The 23,545-nt window shown below is 39.5% G+C and overlaps 3 protein-coding genes across 12 annotated transcripts; all 3 read left to right on the forward strand.

Annotated features, from left to right (window-relative positions):
• The first annotated feature begins 172 nt into the window (after positions 1-172).
• On the forward strand, positions 173-9,378 carry LOC112282015 (E3 ubiquitin-protein ligase UPL7). Of its 7 annotated transcripts, XM_090250401.1 has the most exons (17): positions 177-311; positions 508-1,029; positions 1,497-1,619; positions 1,726-2,018; positions 2,264-2,916; positions 3,270-3,604; positions 3,853-4,551; positions 4,920-5,088; positions 5,270-5,589; positions 5,819-6,097; positions 6,242-6,491; positions 6,819-6,989; positions 7,155-7,247; positions 7,549-7,656; positions 7,795-7,911; positions 8,121-8,210; positions 8,845-9,378. In XM_090250401.1, the coding sequence occupies exons 4-17, from the start codon at positions 1,922-1,924 to the stop codon at positions 8,926-8,928; spliced, it is 3,465 nt and encodes a 1,154-aa protein (XP_090106527.1). In that variant the 5' UTR covers positions 177-311; positions 508-1,029; positions 1,497-1,619; positions 1,726-1,921; the 3' UTR covers positions 8,929-9,378. The 7 variants fall into 7 exon arrangements, 6 of the variants coding, with proteins under 6 accessions (XP_090106525.1, XP_090106527.1, XP_090106524.1 ...); XM_090250399.1 differs by lacking the exon at positions 508-1,029 and having other exon boundaries at positions 173-311; positions 1,912-2,018; XM_090250398.1 differs by having other exon boundaries at positions 201-1,029; positions 1,912-2,018.
• A 2,063-nt stretch (positions 9,379-11,441) lies between these two features.
• Positions 11,442-16,712, forward strand: LOC112282446 (cyclin-H1-1). Of its 2 annotated transcripts, XR_002969900.3 has the most exons (15): positions 11,457-11,837; positions 12,401-12,451; positions 12,662-12,737; positions 12,986-13,104; positions 13,385-13,458; positions 13,659-13,779; positions 14,076-14,144; positions 14,490-14,534; positions 14,652-14,729; positions 14,944-14,999; positions 15,231-15,315; positions 15,563-15,651; positions 15,814-15,900; positions 16,039-16,173; positions 16,412-16,712. XR_002969900.3 is itself a non-coding variant. In XM_024520029.3 (14 exons), exons 1-14 carry the CDS (start codon positions 11,778-11,780, stop codon positions 16,097-16,099), a joined length of 1,071 nt encoding a protein of 356 aa, XP_024375797.1. In that variant the 5' UTR covers positions 11,442-11,777; the 3' UTR covers positions 16,100-16,712. The 2 variants fall into 2 exon arrangements, 1 of the variants encoding a protein (XP_024375797.1); XM_024520029.3 differs by having other exon boundaries at positions 11,442-11,837; positions 16,039-16,712.
• Positions 16,713-17,848: 1,136 nt separating this feature from the next.
• On the forward strand, positions 17,849-22,352 carry LOC112282445 (uncharacterized). 3 transcript variants are annotated; one of them, XM_090250403.1, is made up of 10 exons: positions 17,849-17,989; positions 18,600-18,851; positions 19,048-19,276; positions 19,400-19,595; positions 19,818-19,988; positions 20,396-20,512; positions 20,649-20,846; positions 21,142-21,201; positions 21,497-21,595; positions 21,807-22,352. In XM_090250403.1, the coding sequence occupies exons 3-10, from the start codon at positions 19,092-19,094 to the stop codon at positions 21,891-21,893; spliced, it is 1,113 nt and encodes a 370-aa protein (XP_090106529.1). In that variant the 5' UTR covers positions 17,849-17,989; positions 18,600-18,851; positions 19,048-19,091; the 3' UTR covers positions 21,894-22,352. The 3 variants fall into 3 exon arrangements, with proteins under 3 accessions (XP_090106529.1, XP_090106528.1, XP_024375794.1); XM_090250402.1 differs by having other exon boundaries at positions 17,875-18,016; XM_024520026.3 differs by lacking the exon at positions 17,849-17,989 and adding an exon at positions 18,123-18,490.
• Positions 22,353-23,545: the final 1,193 nt, after the last annotated feature.

A 23,545-nucleotide genomic window follows, 5' to 3' on the forward strand; every position in this document is an offset into this window, starting at 1 on the left:
TTTATGAAGGAAGGAAAACATAACGGATGAATGAAGGGAAGAAAAAACAACGGATGAATGAAAGTACATCGAAGGATGAATGTGGTAGAGCACGTTTTTCATCCAAGAGAGAGCCTGGTCTGGGCATCGGATGCAGACACCCGTTGTTCCGCAGGCATATTTTGGTTATTTGCTGTTATGGTGGTCGCTTTGCTGTCGGAAGTCACCATGCCTACACAGGGGGCACGATTCCGTCGCCCTGGCCCTCTGGTTCTCGACTTCCTCCGCTACCGGAAGCCTCTTTTCCTGGTTCTCGTCCCTTCTCAAGCACCGTAAGCCTGTCTTCTTTAATTATTTCTTTTTAATTTTTTATTTCTTCTTCTGCAGATTCATCACATTGATACCGATTCAGCCCCGGGTTGTTCGGATTATGTAGGAGCTTGTCTGTTCTGAAGTATGGAGGTGGCCCTCGTTGGGGCCTTGATCACTAATTTATTCCTACAGCTGTGAAATATCGATCCACCGTAGGCTCTTTTGGATTTCCGCGCCATTCTGCATTCGGGCGCTTGAGCGCATGCAGTGGCTTGAGGAGTGCGGCGTTGAGGTTGCTGCTTTGGTTTTGTAGAAGGCCAGTGGAGCTCGTGATGAATTTTACGCTATCCAGGGAATCTGTTCTCTTTGTATTCGTAATACTCTGTTGGTCGTGGGAGCAGATGAAGTGTTTGCTGATTTGAATCCGTAGTGGTGACGTTCAGAAGGTACTACTGTCATTGAAGGCGAAAGGGAGCTTTCAGCCACGTCGCTTGCTGTTGGAATCTGTTGATTCTGGCGGACGAGACAGTTGTTGCCCCCGTTTTTGCATTTAGGCAGAAGTTTTAGACTTTCAGAAGTTACCATCCGTTGGATCCTCTTTGCTCTACGTTGACTGTGGTGGCTAGTTGCCAAGACGCGGTGGGATATGTTCACTTTGAGTTCCTGTGTGGTCGTTAGGCGCGTGAATGCGAGGGCCTGATTTAGGGAACGATGCAGAATGTTTCAAGAGATCTGCAGGTAAACGCTTTGGTTAGTGCTCTTCTTAAAATTGCACCTTGAAAATTTAGCTCTGAATTTAGTAGTTCCTACAGTGTGGCTTATCGAGTCGACGAAAACAAACTTGGAAGATTGGAAGTTTTCTTTGCTGCAAGACTATGGTTTATATGATACCCGCTTGATAAGCCACTGAATTGTGAAGATTCTTAACTTCTATGAGATTGTGAGAAACTCTATTTTTCAGCGTTTTCCAACTATATGAACTATGACTTTGTTGATAATGAACAGAACTCTGTGTCAGCATGCAATTAGAATTTTTCTCTGGCATTTATGTCCTGCTCTTGGTTGCTGTAACACCGTTGAGAATATTATTAATTTTAATGCGAAGTTGTTCAAATTGAAGGCATTTTGGATTTTCTGACAGACGATGGGATTGCATCAGCTGAATGTTGTCTTGATATTCTTTTACTTATCTTCGATTGAATCAGGCGGCTCTTAGAGGTTGTAGTGCAAAGGAGCAAAATCAGCAGGAGTTGCTGGATCGAGTGACACAGGAGAGAGCAATCGGTTCTCTTGTCCAACGGGGTGATGTCTCGGCCTTGGTTGTTCAGGTACCGTTTGCCCCGAAGCTGCATGAATGAGGTCTATACTTTATGTTGAGAATATTTAAGTTCCTCTTTTAGACACTACAGGTAATTTTTCTTAATTCGATTGTAGAGAATTTGGAGGGGTCGCACTGTTGCAAGAAAAGTTGCTGCCCAAGCTCGCGTTGAATGGGATGAGAAATTTCTATCACGACATTCTGAGGATGAATCCCCAGTTTCCGCTAACGTTATCTCTAATCAAATCCTGCGTCCCCTCTTCATGATACTGAAGCCGTCAAGTCCTTTCAATCTGCGTCAGATCGCTGAAGATGCTGGCCGACTTACAACATGTTTTCGACTACTCTTACAAAGCATTCACAATCCAGGTCGTTCTTTCGACTATGTTCTGTATCAGATTATACACAAGTGAGTTCAGATGATGAGCATTTTGCTATGTTTCCCTTAGGGATCCTTTTCATTATAACCTTCAGTTTATACACGAACAAGAAAAATATGGACTAGTAGTTGCACAATGTTTGCTCGTGTTTGGACTCTGTTTGTTTTCGTACTTCACTTGGTAAGGCCAGCATAGGTAGGGTGGAAGTACAATAATGACTGTTAAAGCCAATCCTGCTCATTCCTGAACTGTTGTGAGGATGCTATGCTCTCAGATATGCGATTCAACTATTGCAATTTATCTGTTGGGTCTCCGGAAGAAATGTCGAAATGGATGTATCAAGCAAGAGAACTTCTGAGGCTTGCTTGTGCTGCTTTGCAAAAGGAGAGTTATGCAGATCAGAAAGGGACGAAAACAAACCATTTAGCTCAAGCCGACTCCAACTTAGCAAGATTAGCAATACAAGTGATGGTTTCATTAACGGACAGTAGCACATGGAAGTGTTTGGGTGGTCCAGAGCAAGTGGTTAGGAAGCGGAAAGCAGACCTTGTGGTACTGAGTCTGCTGGAGTGGCTTGCAAGTGAAAGTGCCGGTTTTTTCTTAGCTGTTCGGTCATATATATTAGAAAATTTCCTGGTTCCAGGGATTAAGAATCAAGAAGTTAGTCCTTGTGGGAAGGAAGACAAGCTTATTATCACTGCCTTGTTGAGACCCCTGCTTGTACTGTCCGCCGAGTGTAGAAAGGACGGAAAAGGTGCTGAGAACTCGAAAAATTACAAGGACTACACATTCGCAGCAGAAAGAGCAGCTGCACTATTCTCTGTGCACATTCTCACCATTCCTTTTCTCACGCAGCGTCTTCCTCAGCCGCTATTGCCAGCTTTGCAAGACCCTTTAGTTTTGTCTCCATGCCTGCGGTTCTTCGAGGTGGGTGTTTCATTGTGTCTAAAATTTGACATTACTTGGAATTGTGTCAGTCAATATTTTACACGATTGTTATTAACTAAGAAACTTCGCAGCAGCCTTCGGCTATTTGTTTCCTAGTTACTTGAAGTCTGAGGTTACGATGATGCTGTATCAACACTTTTTGTCGGTCGTGCCAGCTAATTTAGTCTTTTAGTTGCCTCAATGGGGTTTATGTTCTGGTTTATTATGCCTGGCGTTTGATAGGTTCATAAGTTGTAGCTATTATCACCTCTTAAGTCAATGCCTTCTGAACACCGATCGCAGGCATGTCCGAGAGCACGTCACTGACTCTGTTAAAATTCTCCTTAATGCAGGTGCCTATCAGGGATCCACCTCAAATTGTAACAGCTACCTCTGTTTTACCCTGCCTTCCATCATTCCAAGGAAGAGTTGATTGCGAGTTAGTAGATGTTCCTCTTTCAGCATGGGCTCTGTCCAATGTTGTGTGTCTTGCTTCCCATACTCTGAAACACAACCCTCGATTTATGAAGAGTTCACCATGCCAAAAATACGTTCAAGCCTTATGTTGCCTTTTAGAGGACTTGAATATGTGGATCGAAACTATAAGGAAAAGGAGGGAAGCTGAGAAGAGTGTAAGTGAGGAGGAAGGCGACAAGGATGTTGAAAACACTAAAAATGTTGTGATTGGGTAAGTCGCTTCTGAAGCTGTAAGGAGTACTGCATGTTTTAGTGAAGAAAGTTCTTAGTTATATGAATGTAAATTTGTAAGTTCCCCCTTTTCAAGATACAGCTATCAAGAGTTGTCCAAGTGCGCGAGTGACTGTTGCTCACGTGTCATCAGGAATTCTTTTTATGAGCACTACGTGCTAATTCTAGTCAGTACTCTATTGTTAACGTAAAAGACTATGCATATTGAATCGGTTTCAACGATTTCAGGGATGTGATTTCAAAATCTTGTGAGGGGATCATTATTCAGTTGCTTGTGGAAAGCCTAAGCCCCTTACATCAGCAATGGCATCTTGTGGAACTCGTGGAGAAAGCAACTTTTAACCAGTCCACTCCTATGGTGTTCATATCTGTTGCAAAAGGATCAATCAAGGGTGCCAAGGAGAAGCTTTTCACTCTATCAGATGTAGCAAAAATATATTCCATTCTGCTGCAAGTTTTTGCGGTCCTGAATCCCTTCGGAGGAGCTTTACCCATTGTCAACCTTATTGCCTTCACTCCTTCGATTGTTCCCCTTCTTTGGAGTTGGCTCCATGCCTCACCTGGCTTGGCTCACTTGTTGAAGTTGAATCTTCAAGAGCAGGGTAATGCTAAGCATCAATTGGAAACCCAAGCAATTCAAGCAGAAAAGGCGATTCTTATTCGAACGGGGGTTGGAGTTTGGGCTGCTGTTTTAGGATTGAGAAACAAATTAACAAGACATGATGCTGCCCTAGAAAGAAGGGCTGTGAACGAACGCACAGAAACAAGCAGATCAGCTGACGTTGGATCCTATAGGAGTGGTACTCGCATTGACCCGGAGCTGGCTCGAAGATGGGCTGCTGAAATTCGAGATATGAGAACGATCTCTAATAGTCCAAGTAGGGCTAGTGGATCAAATGAGTCTCTCGGTATGTCGAAATCAATTAGGTAAGGACTTGGAACTACACATGTCGAGCGCTCTTTCTGTCTTGATTAGTTTGCTGGATCTGTGTATGGTTTTATTGCAGACTTGTGGCTAGATTTCAGTTCCCAGGCACTAATAACTGATGATAAAATTAGCGCTCTTTTATAATATGTGGTGTTGATCAAGGAGATTTGAATAGTACTGCGTTCAAACGCAATGATGAAATTCGAACGAGGGGTGACAGAGTTGAGCTTGTTACCAGCGCACCAAGTCTATATAGAATTTGATGCTCTTAAAATGACATCTACAAACTTCGAACTTTAATATTCTTTTACCTATAACTGGTACTTGACATACTCTGTTCGTTGACAAAGCTACGTTTGAATTGCAGAGATATGAAGACTGAAGGTAATGTGGCACCTCAGATCACAGATATGGACAATGTGAAGAGCGGTTCCGAATGTGTGCCCGAGGAAGTGCTACCTGTGTTGCTGTTGTTTTGTGAAGCTTACTCACATTTTTTGTTTGTTTTAGATGATGAAGACTTTTATGAGCGTCAGGTAGGGGATTATTCAGCTGATCCATTGTGGCGTTAACAGTGAATTAGTCCCGCTACTGTGCATATTTGAATTTTTTCTGGAATCGGGAACACATGATTCTGCTTTCAAGCTAGTATATGTTGGAAATAATATCTTAGGTCATTGGCCATTTTTATAATTGTCTTATATGACCGTTTTGCAGGAACCGTTCACACTCGCGCAACAAAAGGTTATATCAGGCATGCTCAATACTTTAGTGTACCATGAGTTGTTGTCAACTTGTAAGCGAAGTAATTTTCTTCTTATGGATGTTGCAATCAAATGTGTAAAACCTTTATACGAAAGGGATTGCCGGCGTAGCTTTTGTCCTCCATATCTTTGGATTGCTCCAGCTGTTGCGACACAGCTCCCTTCTCGTGCTGCAGCAGGTGCCTCAGAGGGGAACGGCTGTAAGTCTTCACAGATGGCAGCCTTAGGGGCTATCCTGAGAACAATTCCTCACGTACTCTCATTTGAAGAGAGGTAAGTTTCTTTTTATGCCTAATTCATGTCATTGCGGAGTCTAAATGTGTCTTTAATTCTATGTAAATTGAAATAGCATATTTTTGCAATACCCCTTTTGTCTCTAGTGTGTGGGGTTTCGTTGCCCACAGTAGTAGTAGATTTACTCCAGCTCGTAAGTTTAGTATCCATTTTAATGCACCATGTGTGGAATTCTTCTGTTGGTTCAATATATTTCTTTGTGCTACAGAGTGCACATATTCCGTGAGTTTGTGCGAACCGATAAGCTACTGAAGGGGATGGAAGGAGGTACCGTAAGTCCAGTTCCAGGAACAATCTCAATAGTTGTTAAAAGGGACAATCTTTTTGAGGATGGACTTGCTCAACTGAACCCATTGGGGCCCAGATTGAAATCCTGCATTAATGTTTCTTTTGAGAACGAGAGTGTACTTGCGGCGGCAGATCTTGACCATGGTGGTTCATTGAAAGAGCTCCTCACTGATCTCGCCAATACAGCCTTTGATCCTGAGTAAGAATTCAACTTTAAGTGAAATTGACTTGTGTAGCTCCACACTGTTAATTAGAGTCACATTCAAATGCGGTACATTTCAACTTGAGCTCCATCCTAATGGACAGACATGAATCGAATAACCAGTTATTTTGTTGCATGCAGATATGGTCTTTTTGTTCAAACAGCGACAGATGGCTTGCTTTTACCTCGCGCTGCTGCCGGAAATCTTGATTCTGAATTACGAAAACTGAAATTTCTAGGGCAAATTGTTGGGAAAGCACTGTATGAGGGAATTCTGTTAGAGCATTCCCTCTCACCACTCTTTATTTCAAAAGTTTTAGGTCGATGTAGCTTCCTTGATGATCTTTCAAGTGAAGACTCAGAGCTTCACCGAAAGCTTGTTTATCTCAAGGTAAGTTTCTGTTTTCATAATGTAAAACTACTTGTTCACATGCTAAATCTGTACCTACTAGAGTCTAAACATACTGACTTTCGGCCAGGCGCCTTGTATTGTTTTACTGAATTTCCGGAATACTTCAGAAAGACAGTTACAAGTTCTGCAAACTGTCTTATTGTTCGTGACATGGTGCGACTTCTTCGCCGGGTGGATTATATTGTCAAGTGATGCTCCAGCTCATTAGAAGGGTGTTTATTGCTATATAACTGTTAGGTTTCAATGCTATTTGAAAAGAGATAAAACTAGCTTTCTTTAATGGCTACATTTCTCAATTGCACACAGAAAGCTAGCGAAGATGCTCAGGACCTGAAACTCAACTTTACTGTAAAAGAGGATCTGTTTGACGAGCATTGGATCGTGGAGTTGCAGCCTGGTGGAGCTGATATACCTGTGACAAATGAAAACAAACTGCAGTATGTGAATTCCGTGGTTAACCACAAACTTAACCGGCAGGTAAGCCTTACCTTTGATTTCTGCATCAATGATCCATTTCTTGGTTTCCGTAGTTGGATGTGACACTAAAGTATTTGAAGTTTATATACTATTGCCTCCACCTTTCATGGATTCCATGGTTAGTTTTATTCGGTGGTCTGGTTGATAATTGTTTCATCATTGCAGATGAAACCTGTGACAGCTGCATTTGTAAGAGGCATGGCAGACCTTATCGATCCTGAGTGGCTTGGACTTTTCAATGCTAAGGAATTCAATCGGGTGAGATTACGCGATCCTTTACATGTCTCTCATTATACAAAATTTAGTGTTCGCAGTAATGCATAGGGCGGCATGGTGCGAATACTCCCTCAGATGTTCGAGTTTCTTGATGAAGTGATATTTTATACTCCTGCATTGTGCACTATTCTTCTGTACTACTCTTTGGATGCAACCAAAGAGACGGGTGTTATCGCAGCGGAATGTGATCCTCGAATGACTTGTTTTGCTTGTTTATCAATGTGAAGGCTTCCCTAAGTCTGAGTACTGACGGTCGTGGTCTGTATCGTGAGGGCTAGCACAGCTGGTGTCAGGAGGGGACCATGATTTTGACGTGGATGACTTGCGCATACATACCTGCTATGCCAATGGCTATTCGAAGTCCAGTCTAACCATTAAAATATTCTGGGAGGTATCTAGTTGATCAGTTTATACATTCTAAAAACTTTTGGTCCCTCAGGTTACATTTTTCCATGTATATTCTTACTCCTGATTTGACGTCATTTACTGTCAGTGCCTTACATGATGATTCCGCAATCGCATTGCACAGGTAGTCCGAGAGTTTGAAGAGGAGGAAAGATCTGCACTTTTAAAATTTGTAACCGGCTGTTCGAGGCCACCTCTTTTTGGCTTCGAGTATTTGCAGCCTGCCTTTACAATAGAGAGGGTATATTTATTTGAATACCATGTTCCCACACATACGGACTTCTGGAATGGCATCTTTGGTTTTTGCTTTTGTATTGTTAATGTGTACCTTGAAGATTCTATGACCTAACATTTTATGGAAGTGATTATTCTTAAAATTGAAGGCACCAACTAAAAAAAATATTTTGATGTTTATTACTAGCCTCCCCTAACTAAAATCTATATGTTCAGGTAGTTAGTGAGACGTCAGCATGGGCCAAGATCTTTGGTCAGGATGTGAACTGTTTGCCGACTGCCTCTACTTGTAACAACACCTTGAAGGTACAGTTTGAGTTTCTATTTAATTCCAGTGTTATATCATTCTTTCCCAAATAGAACGCAACGTATGAAATTGTCCAGGTTATCTACATTTTCAGAAGCACTAAGACATTTGCTCAACTGAAGTACTGCAATTTTTGAAGTAACTTTTTTGTAGTGTGAATTTAAATACATATTTCCTATGAGAATGCTACTATAAGTTACGCCATTGGATCAATAATTATAGTATTTTGAAAAGGAAATAAATAAGTTTTAACCAAAGATCCCAAAATGTAACACTTTTGAAATTTTACATTAAAACGCAATTCTAATAATCATCAATTATTGACCTACAAGTGGGAAAAAAACAGACATATCAAAAAAAAAAAAAAAAAAAAGAAAAAAAAAAAACATTCAAACAAACAATAAATCTAATATAGGAGGTAACAATGATAAATCTTATTACAAAACTTATCATATACTGCACCTGTTCATTCATCACACTCAAATATATTGATAATGTGTTTTCACAACACAGTTGTTACTAGTGGGGCAAAGTATTTATGTTGTCTACTCAGGATATTAATCTTTTGAATTGTTTGATTGGTTCTCTAATAACTCAATTCCTGTTCTTGTGCACTCTGGTACATGTGTTCAGCTTCCTATGTACAAGAGAGCGAGCTTTTTGAAGGAAAAGTTGCAGTGTGCCATGAAATCAAGCACAAGGTTAAAACATCCATAACTGTATTGCACCCATGAAAGACTTTTAGGCGTGATATTTTATTAGTGAACGAGTAAGCAAGTGGTGGAATTAAGCACTATCTAGTGATGGTAAGATGTACAAAATTTGATCTTAGCTAGGAATTTTGATATTTTCTTACATACGAAACATTTCTTTTTTGCACTAACACTAGGTATGGTATTTGCTACCTTTTTGTGTTTCATTGAATGGTATGAAGTATCTGTATACAATCCTTTGAGGATAATGTTATAAGATCACTTCAGACAAGCCTCTATGTTGCCAAACTAGTCTGAGACAGATTAGGTCAAAACTTGGACAGCTTAGAAATTAAAGATTCTGATTCACATTACGAATGTAAAAAATTCCAGCTAAGGTGGAATGAAACAATTATATTGTATATTCTTTGAAGACCTAATTCTTTTTTCAAGACAAGTTTTCATTTTTTTGTTTCATGGTCCTTGTAAATGAGATGTATTCTTCTTCTTTTTTTTGTAATGGATGGTATTGCCATTGGTGTGATAGAAATTAAGAGGAATTATTCCAAGATATGCCAATTTATATTAAGATTTTGGCATGATTAGCTTGGATTGGCTAGCTTTGCTAATCAATTGAGTGTGTGATATGTATATGTCATGTCCTAATAACAATTTTTGCTTTAACATAAAAATGTTACTACAAAGTTTCACATAAATGGTCATATCCACTAGTCAAATTTAAATTTTGTTAATAACAAGTAATGGATCTAGAGCCATTAATAACTATATTCAAAACACTTTTTGATTTGTAGATTTAGATTTTCATAATTTGAGATCAGTGTCAACAACAATTGGGTGTAAAAATGTATCTAGCACTCTTAACATTGATATTTGTTGTATATTTAATTATTGATTTATATTGATTTAATAATATCATTATTTCATGCTCCCACAAAAGTATTAATTTCTATTTAGAATATGTATATTCTTATTTTAGAATTTGAATTTTTTTCAATAACAAAACATGTATCTTATTGTTGTTCTTGTAATATTTCTTAGCATAGTATGATTTATTTTTTAGAAACAAATATTTTTAAGTAAACAACTTTCTAATATAATTTTATGAATTTATCCATATATTTGATTTAAAATTGATAGATTATTATATAGCAAACAAATCACATCATAGTCAAAATATATATATTGAAATTATATAGAATAATATGAATATTCAAAACTTATTGTTATAAGTAAACATCTTAAATTCATTATAAATATTTGTAGCATAAGAAAAATTAGTAATCTAGTATTGCATTGAAAGCAACCTGCAACTTAATATTTAGGCCACAAGCCTTGCAATTTCTAAAAATCTTCTATAAGACCTTTTTCGTAGCTAATATATATAGAGGTAGTAAAAGAACAAAGGTTTGTAAATATCCTCTCTAAATAAAGTGCAAGTGTTTCTCTATTCCTAAATCTATGACCAAAAGCCAAAGATTAGAAGGCAAAGATAATTCTTTCTTTTTTGAAAAGGTTATTTTCTAAAAAAATAATATAAAGATAGTAGAAAAAAGATGAAAGAATAATAAGAAACCATGTGCAAATCTATGGATTATTAAGGTAATGGTTCTTTATTTTTAGTTTTCATTTTATAAAGAATAATATATGTGAGGTACTTAATTACCATGGTATCAATGTCAGTAAGTATTATTTTAATATTTGATTTTTTTGTGTTAATATATATTTTTTATTTTTTATTTTATAAAGTATTTAAATAAATAGAATGTGTGTATATATGCACAACGATTACCATGACAAATGCAATTACCTAGCCTTTATTTTTATTGCCATCAATTCAATATTAATGTTTGTTAAATTTTCTTTAAATTAGTTTAATTGGAAATTTGTCACTCATATAGATGAATTTAATAAATTATACTTTAGTATTTAAGAATATGTTGTTTGGAGAGAGGCTATGGTAAGATTTGCAAGTAAAGCATAGTATATTTGGCCTAGGTCTTGTATTGCAATAACATCTTTGTGTAAGATAAGTATATAGTAATAGCCATTTTAGAACTATATCATCTGAGGAATAAGTATTAAATTTGCCTAGATTCATTAGTTTATAAAATTGTGATAGTGGATATGAGGCTAGTAATTTACGTATTTCAATAACAACTTTGTTGTGCCATTGGACTTGTACTACATGTATGTATGGTTCAATGCTTTTAAGTAAAATATGATTGATTCAAGAAACATCCGTAACAAAATTAAGTTGTGTCCAAGCCTAAGAAATAACTAAAAACACTATTTACGTGCAAATTCATCCAAGGGAACGAATGAAAACGGAGGAGGCATTTTTCGTTACGCTAGTCGGTTCATCATAACCAAGACCTATAACCATCCATGTTTCATTCATCCTCTAGTTCAGGTTCATCATAATCAAGACCTATAATCATCCATCTATGTTTCATTCATTCTCTAGTTCAGGTTCATCATAACCAAGACCTACAATCATCCATCCATGTCGTCCTCCTCAGCACTCGAGTCTTCACCAGCTATGGCGATGTCGAGGACTTCTCTGCCCCGCATACCAGCAACGGCATCATAATTAGTTGCAGCCTTTCTAATCACGTTTGAATTCCCACACTTCCAGCACGGATGGTCGGTATCATCCCTACTGCGTCTTTTGCACATGTTTGAGGTGGCTTTTTCGATTGAATATGGCTGTGGTTTGAGCTTGGGGCGTGAAGAATCGGATGAACGCCGTGATTGCAGATTGTTTGTAGAAGGGTTTGGTTTGTAGGTTTTTGTGAGCTAAGGGGAGCAGGGACGATTAGTGGAGTAGGAGGAGAAGCCGAAGGCTTAGGTCTGATGGCTGACTTCACGACGTCCACGCATCGGAAGCGGTGGATCCTTAATCCCCATGATCTGGTATTATCATCTTCGCATTGTGACTTATGAGCTGCTTGCTATGAGGTCTTTTGTTCCTTGATTCTATCTCGGAAGTGATGATGAAAGGGTAATGCACGAATAAACTTAACGAATTGGTTAAGTGGTGGTTGCATTTTCGTGCTTTTCCTCAGCTAAGATTTTGAGCGGGAGCAATGGGAAGTCGGAATCAGCATGTTTCTTTTGCATTCTGTGCGGGGTCCTAGTGGATTTGATATCTTTTAGTGCAGATGTCTAATTGTCGAGTAATTCAAACAAGCAGGGTTTTGGCAGTAATTAATATTTCATATCAGTGCCTTAGAGTATTACTGGTTCCAGTGATTTGCGTTAACCAGCTCTATCTATGGCTAAAGCAGCTTACATTCTGGTTATGAGCTTGGGAGGCATCGGAGACCATGTGTTGCCTGTTTGGGGAGCAACCGCACAATTGATTGGATGACAATTACGAACTTTAGACGAAGTGTGGTTTTATTGTTAATTGGACATGGATAGCTCTGGTCGTCGCAGTTCTGTATGCTTAGGCAATCGTTTGTATATGTCTACAGACCAGAAAGTATCAAGCCGCGAATCAAAGGGCGGTGGACGCTCTGCACAAGGTAAACGGCACTACATCTGCATTGCTCTTTCTTGTCGTCGTTGTCTTCCTCAGTCGACGCTGTTCTGTTATTCAAAGGCTGTACTGCAAGTGTCATAAGTACCTTCACTGCTGCTTTTTAGTGTAAGCCCTAGTCCAGAAAGGATTTTAGTCCAAGTTTTACAATTAACTAGCATTGAGCATACCGTGGACCACGATGTGATTATGGCAGTATGGCGCAACTAGAGTGGAAGTACAACCGGATGGGAGCCTGACCTACCCTGGTGCTGGTGGAGATGGAGAAAATGGTCGGTATTTCTCTCTTACTCATGAATTTATAAATTAAGGTGCTGATCTGAATTACAAATAGTACTCTTAATCTGGTATTAGTTATTTGTGTGTAATGCACGTACAAGACCTTGGTATCTTCCACTCTAGCGTGTCATTGTGTGGGTGAAGCGCGCAAGATCTAATCCCACGATATGTCTTACGTGGTCATTTTCCTATTCCTGATTGCTTGTGTTCACTCTCTTACAAGAATTTCCAATTTCGTCAGGAAGGAAAGGGCCCTTACCAGAGCATTTATCAGTTGAAGAGGAGCTCCTTGTTCGAAGATTCTACGAGAATAAAATTCAGCAAGTTTGTGCAGCTTTTAGACTTCCTTACAAAATTCAGGTTTGGATAATCATAAGAACCAGTCTCAAGGGATATGAGATTACTGCAAAGTATGAAGAGAACTTGTGCATATCTCCTTGAATCATTTTTCTGAATTCTTATTCATGAAAGATAATCAGAAATTATTTGTGTTTTCATTTGTTCACGATGTGCACATGTAAATTTTGTAACCGTCGAGGAATTACGTCATTTTTCCAGCTCTGAATCACCAGCTCATTTTCGGTATTTTTGAAGGTTTTCGTTTTCTCGTTGGTTTTCAATGTCCAAACTCTTCATGCAGGCAACAGCTATAATGTATTTTAAGAGATTTTACCAACAATGGTCTGTCATGGAGCACGACCCCAAAAATATTATGTATGGTTCTGCCATATTATCTGAAACTTAGAAACTAACCTTGTCAATTCCAATGATTCCCAGACTTCCGAAAAGCCATCCTTATGTTTAAGCAAGTCACGTATACTTTCAATTGTTGTAGATAGAATTAGTTTACCTTCAAATTTATTGAAACATCGTATCGATTCTGAAAAGAATAGGAACTCATTTGTGAGTGGCAGGCTCACATGTATATATCTGGCATGTAAAGTAGAGGAGTCCCATGTTTCTGCCGAAGAATTGGGAAAGGGTATCCAGCAAGATCCTCAAGTGGTTCTCAAGAATGAGATGATTGTATTACAAGTATGTGCCTCACATGTACCTCATACATATCTGCGTATTGTACTGTTATTCACCTAGCTTATTTTGGTCTGAAGTGGCGGTCTGTTTCTTACCGCCAATAGATTGACGTGGATTCATTTGGAGGGACAATTTGTTGATATGTTTTGTTGAAATGTGATGAAAGTTAACCGTTAGCTCTGTGGATTATTTTTGTTGCTCTGTGGCTCAAATCTCTCTCGCGCTTTTATTTAAGTTCGAGTAGGATTGACTCTGAACTTCGCTATGATTATTTTCGTATCTGGTTCATTTTTATTCAGGGTCTAGAGTTTGAGCTCATTGTTTATACTCCTTATCGTTCTATGGAGGGCTTCATCTATGATATGGAGGTAAGATGTTTTGTTTGGAGTATACATCGTGCATTTGTCCAGCATCAGCTACTTTTATTCTGGACTTCGGAAGGTACTAAAACTTAGAGGTTGTTGTGCTTCAGTTTGTTGTTGTTTAGTGCCTGAATGCCACCATGGTGCTGGAATGCTGTCCAATTTTTGAGAATACCTTCTCTGCATGATTTTGCAAGGGATGGGTTAGACAGATTCAGTACTGCCAGTATCAAACATAGGATTTCTCTGCACCCAGCAACATTTTTAGCATGACGTTCCATGGATTAAGCTCCACTAACACTCGTGTATTACATGCAATTGACGTCTTTTTATTGGTCAAATGATCTGCAGCCTTTCGTGCAACGAATGGGTTCCGCTGGCTTGGAAGCATTGCAGGTGAGATTCCTGTTTCAGGTTTCTCTTCTTGGAAATTGAATTCTAGTGGAAACAAGATTGACGAAATTAACATTCTTTCAATCAAAATTAGAAACTTACCGATTGCACTCTGAACAGGAGTTACGAGCAGTAGCTGGACGTGTTGTGGACAATATGATGCTTACAGATGCACCTCTACTGTATCCTCCTGGCCAGGTTTGCCGCTATGTTCCTATTCGTTTCTTCAGGAAATCCGGTTAAACAAATCTCGTACTTTCTGTAAGCGTGAAGTATGTTCGAGCGAATTGAGAGCGTGGACAAGAACAATGGTGGTACAGTAGTATTTTTCATTTAAGCAGGACTTCAAGTGCTAATAGCCTACGCATCGTGATTAGCAGTTCTGACTCATTTGTTCCCATTGCCTCTGTAGTTAGCGTTGGCTGCGCTTCGGATTGCCAATCAAGAGCCTAAGGTGGATTTAGACGGGTACCCTTTCTTTCTGTGACTTGAGTATGGGTAGTTGACGATTGTTTGAGGTCATTCTTACACTGAAAGATAACGATCGATATTTGTTGGAGACTATCACTATCAAGCTCGTCTGTTTGCTAATTTGATACCTGCCATCCTGGAACTATGTTGCACGTCATGGCATAATTGTTAGAGTCTTCCTTTTGCTGGCACATCTCATTTTTCAATCTAACATATTTTTGGGCCCAGATATCTTCAAGCTCTCCCAGAACATAAAAGTCTGCAGCAATCATACGCTGAATTGATTGCTAAGCTTGATGCTATTCAGTTTCTGGTATGATGGAGTAACTGTCGAGTCAACTTGTAGAATGGAGTGATTTTGTTCACATAGCTTGCCTTTGAATGTAGCTTAAACTTACATAGTTTGGGAGAATCCAACTTGGACAACATGCCTAATTTTATACATCAGCAATAGCTTTTCAAGTCCATGTTCTGCGTCACCGTAGATTTTTCTGTGCTGGTTTCTATCTTGTACCACAGATAATAATAGCTTTTCTGTATCGTATCATTGCAATTCACAGGTCAAGGGGACTAAACAGCCCGTAGAAGCAGAAGTGAGGCACATCGACCGCAAGCTTAAATATTGTAGAAATCCAAGCTTACAAGATGAGTATGTGACTTCACTTCGTGCATATTTGCTAACTTAGCTTGTAAATAGCATCCATGTTATGTAATGCAGCTTGATCAAATGTTAGGATTATGTTCAACGTCTTTTATACCTCTCCTTAGATTTCTGTTAGATATATTATACTGAATCCATTGTAAATGACAGGGCAAAGAGCAAACGCGAGCGCAAGATCAAGAGAGGCAAACGACCGCCTAGTGATGTTTCAATGACAAATGCCGTGGATGAACCTCTGTATGGTGTCTCCAGTACATCCACTTGCATGTTGTGCTAATTGGTCTGCTGCATGTCTTTATCTTCAAGTCTTTATATTACATCTGTGATTGTAGTCAAATTAAGTCCTTACGATTTTAGTGATGTTTGAATTTACAGAGATCTTAATGTGGCTCATGATGCTAAAAGAAGGCAAAGCGACGGAGATGCGTTAATATAGATCAAAGCTCTGGGGAAGGGAATTCCGCAGATATGTTCCTTGTCCCCCGTATAATGAGGGCTGCTCAAGCCAAGGTGAGTATCATATCATCGAGGAAGCTGGTGAATCTAGTTTCTACACTACAGTGGACCGGAGGAAAAATTCCCATATATTGAATTTGTATGAATATGGATTCCTCATATTCTGCGTTAGGACTAATATTTCGTGAATGTTAAGTAATTTCAATTCTGTAGGTCAGACACTTGAATCATGTCTTGAAACCTAGAAGTATAAACTCTAGATAGCAGAAAAAGATGATCTTTGTGATGGCAGGTTATGCAAAATGGCATTGCTTTTAGGAAGAGAGGACTGATTGATAGAAGAGGGTAATCATTATACCCTTTTGAAGTGAGGTTAGTGAATAAAGCAAATATAGGAAGCCAAGTGCAGAAACTGCATTTGCTGGCCGATGTCCTTGACTTGTCCAGTCTCGAGTGAAGCTCTCGATAAATTTTGCATTAGGAGTCATTTCTTGATTTTATATGAAGTATTGGCTCGTTCATACGTTCGAACAAGCCTGACAGAAACATGTGTAACGTGTACAAATGACTATACGTTAACAAATTTCAAGGGACGTGCTGTGCTTAGTTGATTAAACTTGTGGCATTCTACCACAAATGAGCGAGGTCTCTTACCCTTATCTGCCTGCAGTGTCAGAACCTTGGCGTTGGTGTACTTATAGCTAAACTGCTCAATCGCCACTATGCCCACTTCCGAGTCGAATGAATGACAAGATCACTACAACCCACAGAATGCCCTTGTTTGTTGTTTACTTGAGCTCATTTCAGTAACATCATTTTTCTCAAGGCCATTCCAGTTTACGAAACCTACAACGCTCAACGGGGTGTGACCTTGCGGTATCAGTAGTATAGCTGACTGTTCAATTTAAGACTTGCAGAATGATGCGAAGTTTGCGACGAAGTGTTTCTTTTTTCTTTTCCCCCCCTAGCCTTTTACGCTGCGATGAACCATCTTTTCGGAGTTGATGTTTAAATGAGGATTACTCAACTCACAGTTGACCTTTTTAGGAGTGATTAATGCAGGTTAGTTAAGAACACACAAAGTCGCCAAAGCAAGTTCCTTGTGCAACGCGGCTCCAGCCACAACTAATAGAACTAAAGGAATCCCAACCTTATTCACAATGAACAAAATCAATGTCAAGTGCAAGTTGCGCTCGAGAGCCCCGACGCTCGCAGGCGGAAACCGATGCAATGTTTGCTCCGCAGCACAAGGGCACAATAGTCATGACTCCCTAGATTACTGCTGATTGCAGTGTCTATTTCCAGAAGCCTTCATTTAATTAAAGCCCGCTTCCGTTCAAACAAAATTCCTGAAAAAACGAGCCCGTGCCAAAATACTTTAGGCCACGATGTTAATGCGCGCAAAGTTAACATACGCAGAAGCCGTAGAATTAGCGAAAGCACAATCACAGAGTTGCACACGCTGCAGAAAGGGCGTGGATGCTTGTACAAGCAAGGGAAGGGGGCGGTGATGGAGGGATAGAAGGGGAAAAACTAACTCGCATCACCCCTGGCTTCCCGCCGTCTCTCCATCGCCGCGGCGTGGAATCCACTGGTGGATCCTCGGTAAATCAGTCGTGCGTGATAGATAGCAAATTGGGAGGAATCTGGGCAAACTTTTTGCTATTGCTGTCTCACGGATTCTTGACTGGCTGCCCTGTTGCTGCCGCCTTCTCTGCAGCTGGTTTTGACGATCCCGTGTGCATGGGATGTGGACTTGCTGGCCTATCTCCCACTTACCTGCTCGCGTCGCGTGAGGTTTTCGGGGTGTGAGATGTAGGCTCGCCTCGAGAGAGATAGATTGGGGAGGTTTTTTCTTGCGGTGTGGCGGGTGCGTTTCTGATCGAATTTTTGGGAGGTTTGTGCCTCTTGGTTAAATCTGTGATGGTCGTTGGAGGATGTGTGGGACTAGATTGCGTGATGTTGAGTTGTGGCGAGGCGAATGTGGTCGTGGTCGAGTTTATTAGCTACGAGGGGTTGGGGTGAGAATCGCAACCACCGGAGATCGTAGCCATTGTCTGTGCAGGATCTATAGTTTTTATTTAAGCGCGAACTCATGGGAATACGCGTGTTGTAAGTCGGTTGGTTTATTCGATCCTGTTCTCATGGAAGTAAAATCGACTGGCAATAGGATGCCCTTCGAACATGCTGTTGGTTTTGAACGTAGCATTTCTTTGTGGTGGAATTCGTAATTTGAGATAAAAGCGGGGGGCGACTTTGATTTTGTTCTACACGTGCATGCATTCGGATATTGTCTCTTTTTATGATAGGTCTGGACCCTCGTGAGGGTTTTGTGAATCCGGACGGGAGAGCCTTGGAACCTGGTGTTGCGGTAAGCAGAGCTGTTTATTTGCATGTGTTCGGTCTTCCAAGTGAGAAACCCTAGGATCATCTTCTTTGATGTGTATTCAACCTACTCTTGCACCTGGTCTTTGGAGCAGATCGCGAAGTTGGGGCAAGGATGGGACTGCGCTTGCGACCAAAGCTATGTGTTGCATCATGATGCATAGAAGATGTGGGAAACAGTTTTTATTCGCTTCAAGCGGCTCTTGCGATTGAGTCAGTTGACATGATTGGAAACTTGGATCATTCGTAGTACATTCCAACACTTGTGATTACGCCCGGTCATCCACTACATGACTTGCATGGTCCATGTCATGATCACGGAAAACGATTAATCGGTCCCTTACTCGGTATTTGATCTTACGATTTTGTTGAAGGCAGAGCATTTGTAGTCCACATTTTTGGCCTGGAATTGTTATCTGTAGCGACGCTCTAGTAGTTGAACTTGAGTATCGTAAAGTGGTTAGAGAGTGGGTCGCTACTTTGCTTTAAATACTGAATAAGAGTGGGGTTGAGATTAATGCTGTGAATGCTATGTACTGGCAGTACGATTATGGTGAGCTCCTCTGGTTAATCAGAAGGGAGTCGGGATGACGATGAATATTTCCACCACAGAGGGTGAAAATAGGCGCCAATCTGAGGCCGATGAACTGGAATTCAAGCCCGGTCCTGTTCCGCCTTTGCGCCCTGTTGACAGATATGGTTTCGTGAAGTCGTCACCAACATCTCCTGCATCTGCTCCCACCAAGGGTCGGTCCCAGAGCGAGCGGGAAAGGTTTGTTACATGTCTTAGGACTTGCTGAAGTCGCTAATGCTCAGTAGTAAAGTTTATGCACGGGATTGTCAGAAGTTATTAGAGTGATTCTTCCTTGAAATACACCGTACTTCTCATCATCAGGGAGGAACGGCGGTTGCGCAAATGGCGCAAGATGATTGGAGTTGGGGGCACAGACTGGAAGCACTACGTGAGAAGGAAACCACAGGTTGTCAAACGACGAGTGCGCAAGGGCATCCCCGATTGTCTGAGAGGTCTTGTCTGGCAGCTGATTTCCGGCAGTCGGGATTTGCTGCTCATGAATCAAGGGGTTTACGAGGTGCTCCCTGAAACCCTATTTCTGTAGCTGAGTGTATCTTAACGCTCAATGTTCTTGTCTTACATTTTCATGTCAATTTATATGAAATGCTAGAACTATAGACTTCCTATATCCGTCTTTTGCATTTGTGTCCTGAAGTTTACAATGGGGTACGGAGGAATCTTTGAAAACAACGTCATGGATGACACGGCTTGTGTTCACAAGTATCTCTTGGATTTGCAGCAATTGGTGCTTTATGAAACTTCTGCTGCAGAACTGGATATAATAAGAGACATCTCGAGAACTTTCCCATCGCATGTTTTCTTCCAGCAAAGACATGGGCCGGGTCAACGGGCTCTGTACAATGTCCTCAAGGCATACTCAGTTTATGACCGAGATGTTGGCTATGTGCAGGTATAAATCCAAAATTGCAAAACATCTGTTTTTTCAATGTCTCGCATCATAGAATCTGACGGTAGTGTAGACAAATATAGCTTATTTATTCCGTAGAAGTTCGAATCTCACTTTCTCACTCTGCTTTAATGTTCGATTGATTTCGTTATTTTGAACACTCTTTTGATTTCTGTGTTAAGTATAGAATACTCTGAACATTTGAGGATTGAATTATATGAGTCTTAGCCGGATAATCTTATTTAAGGAATTCTTCGGGCAATTTAGGAATGTCGTATGTATTGATTTTCTGTTGATTGATTGCATGGTTAGATGTTATGGTGTATGCGTAGAGATATTATAGATTATGCATGTGAAGTCAAACACTCGTTGCTCTTTTAAATATTTCGTTATTTGTGTGAATTTGTCAGGGGATGGGATTCTTAGCAGGCTTGTTGTTGCTTTACATGAGTGAGGAAGATGCCTTTTGGCTATTAGTTGCTCTACTGAAAGGTGCTGTCCACGCACCTATGGAAGGCCTTTACCTGGTAGGTCCATCTGTCATATAAATAATCATTCCTTTGGTATTCGCACTGTAATTTTGTTCGAGCTCCAAAATTGAAATGACGATCATATGTATAGGGACCTAGTCTCTTGTATCTAACATATTTCCCCCTTTCACAGGTTGGTCTGCCGTTGGTTCAGCAGTACCTCTTTCAATTTGAGAGGTTGGTCAAAGAGCTTGTGCCAAAGGTAGGAGCGCATTTTGAAAAAGAGATGATTAATCCGAGCATGTACGCTAGTCAATGGTTCATCACAGTCTTTTCTTACTCCTTCCCCTTCTCGCTGGCCTTGCGGATTTGGGATGTATTCCTGTTCGAGGTTTTTTCTCAATTCCTCCTCTCTTGTTTTTATAGCTGCGTACATGTGACAAGCTCTCATGAAGTTTGCAGTTCGACTTTTATTCAGGAAAGCTTTAGTAGTTTTCAATTAGCCCTACTTTTTAGTGTTCTGTTGATATCTCTTGAGTAGTTCACTGCAGTATCATTTGCGTGTATTTGTTGCGTTTGCAAGCCAATGATCCTAGGCATAGGAAATGCTATGGTTTTGTTGAGCTCGCCTATCTGTTATGATCGTACTCTAAGGCACCCCATCTTATGATGTGAATTGAATGCAGGGAGTGAAGATTGTCTTTAGACTTGGGCTTGCTCTCCTGCGTTATTGCCAGGATGATCTGGTAAGCTTTCAGCTTTGTGGATATTCGTTTTCATTACGCTGTGAACCCCCTAATGAAAACGTTATGTCAGATGCACGTCTCTTATTAATAAGTTTTTTTCGACTCAGGAGCATCTAAAATGGAAACTAAAAACAGAAAACTAGCAAAGATTGATTTGGTTCTTCGCATTAACTCTGGAAACTCATGCTCATAGATGTGAAACTTGATTATTAAGCATCTTTCTGCTTTGACGAGTACTCCTCCATACCTTGATGTATGCAGCTGCTCACATTATTGTCTTGCGGGTCATTTGCAGATCAAGTTGCCTTTTGAGAAGCTAGTGCATGCGCTTCGCAATTTCCCTGAAGAGGCTTTGCTGCCAGATGTTCTCTTGCCATTAGCCTACAATATTAAGGTTGGCTTATCCGCGGTCTTTTTGATTGATTCATTTGAGGTCTTTCACTCATGTACCATTCTTTTAAGAAGAAAGTTGAATGTTTGCATTAAAGCGTTTCAAACTTGCATACACCAAGAATCACTACTTTTCTTTCGTCCATTGCTGTAGTTTAAAATTAGTGTGCCTATTGACGTTTCTGGATTGTCCTTGACCGAATGTAATGTACTAGGTCTCCAAGAGACTGGAGGATCTCCGTCAAGAGTATGAACGGATGAAGGAAACTCAATCAAACCCAGTGAAAACCACCCACAAGTAGTGCATTTGTTAAGGTTGCAACACTGATAGCTAAGACTGATTTCAAGTGCAGTCCTTCTTGGCTTGATGTATTCAATTTTACACTTGGCAGCAAGCCCAACGGGTTGCAAGATCATCATGGTACCTACAGAGCCTTTGAAGGTGTGTCAATCCATGTTGATTGAACTCGAGTGTCGTAGGTAAATGAGATCTTATCGTGTCGCATGACTTGACTAAGTACCTTCATTGGTGAAACCGCGCTGATATTGCGTGGTCGCACTCCTTGGATTGTCAGGGCTAATGCACAATCCTGCGTGTTACTAGTGCTGTCTGAGGGAGCTAGGCTAGAACTGAAACTTAAGGTCTCTCTGTTCTGGCTTCAATTCGATTCTTTACCTGATGGATTTAGCAAACCTTTCAAACCTGTACACTCCAACCTTTCATATTTTTACGTCATGGGTATGCCCCAAGCTCAAAATTATACTGTATTCTTGACACAAATCCCTCTGATGGTATGGAGCGAGTTTTGGGTAGAAATTAGAACAGTGGGTTGGCCTCATGTGTCAGGATTCTTAATGTGCCTCATGATTTTTATGCATTTATGTGGTAGACATATGGGACTACCTATCTATTTCATCCCATAGAATAGAGACAAATATGTTAACGTACAAGTCATGGGCGTAAGGAAGGTAAAGCAAGTGATGATTAAATATGCTTGACATTCAATGATTTGATGTAATGCTATCGATCTCAATTACTGAAATGTTAAGTGTAGAAATTTTAACATTCAATGATTTGATGTAATGCTATTGATCTCAATTATTGCAATGTCAAGTGTAGAAATTTTAATAGCCAAGTTTTAAATTATAAAGACACATATACTTTTTACAATTATAAGTGGTTCAAATGCTTTATATAATGTATTATTCCATTTACTTTATATTAAGTTCAAATTTAGAGATTTATTGGTGGATAGTTTGTTATCTTAGCTTCAAAGTTCTTGCACTTATTTAATATGTTAGTTTCCTATTAATTTTTCATTTATGAAAACAATTATGATATAATATTAGAATTCTTTTTGAAGAGCTTCTATCTTTGACAAAAACTATTGGAGCGATGTTATTCATATACACCTTAGTAAATCTCTTGCCAAGATAATACTTTTATGTTTTTTGGTAATGAATTGTTTAATATAATTAGTTTTTTATGAGTTAACTATCTCAATTGACTTCTATTGACCTTTTTGTTTCGAAAGGAAGCAAATCTTCTATCTTCTATCTTGTATGAAATATATATATATATATATATATATATATATATTTCAAAACTACTTGTTTACATTTGCACTACAAATGGAAGGTCAAATTAAATGTACATCAAAAACTCTTAATGATGTTAGAATTTTCTTCAAGTTTTAGAAAGTCTGCACACTCTTGTCGTTCTAATTAACAACCTTATTTTATTTAGTGAGGAGGTTTATCAATAAACTTGCAATCTTTAAAAATGTTCATAATAATTTATTTTAATATTATATAAGCTCTAGAAAGTATCCAATAGTTTTATATTAATAGGGCTTTCTATTCATTAATAGATGCAAGTTTTTATTACCTTGAATTTAATACCCTCATTATTACTAATGTATTTAAAAAAATCAAGTCTTATTACAAAGAAGAT

Source organism: Physcomitrium patens, chromosome 5 (assembly GCF_059467195.1).
Source record: "Physcomitrium patens ecotype Gransden chromosome 5, ASM5946719v1, whole genome shotgun sequence".
Classification (NCBI taxonomy): domain Eukaryota; kingdom Viridiplantae; phylum Streptophyta; class Bryopsida; order Funariales; family Funariaceae; genus Physcomitrium; species Physcomitrium patens.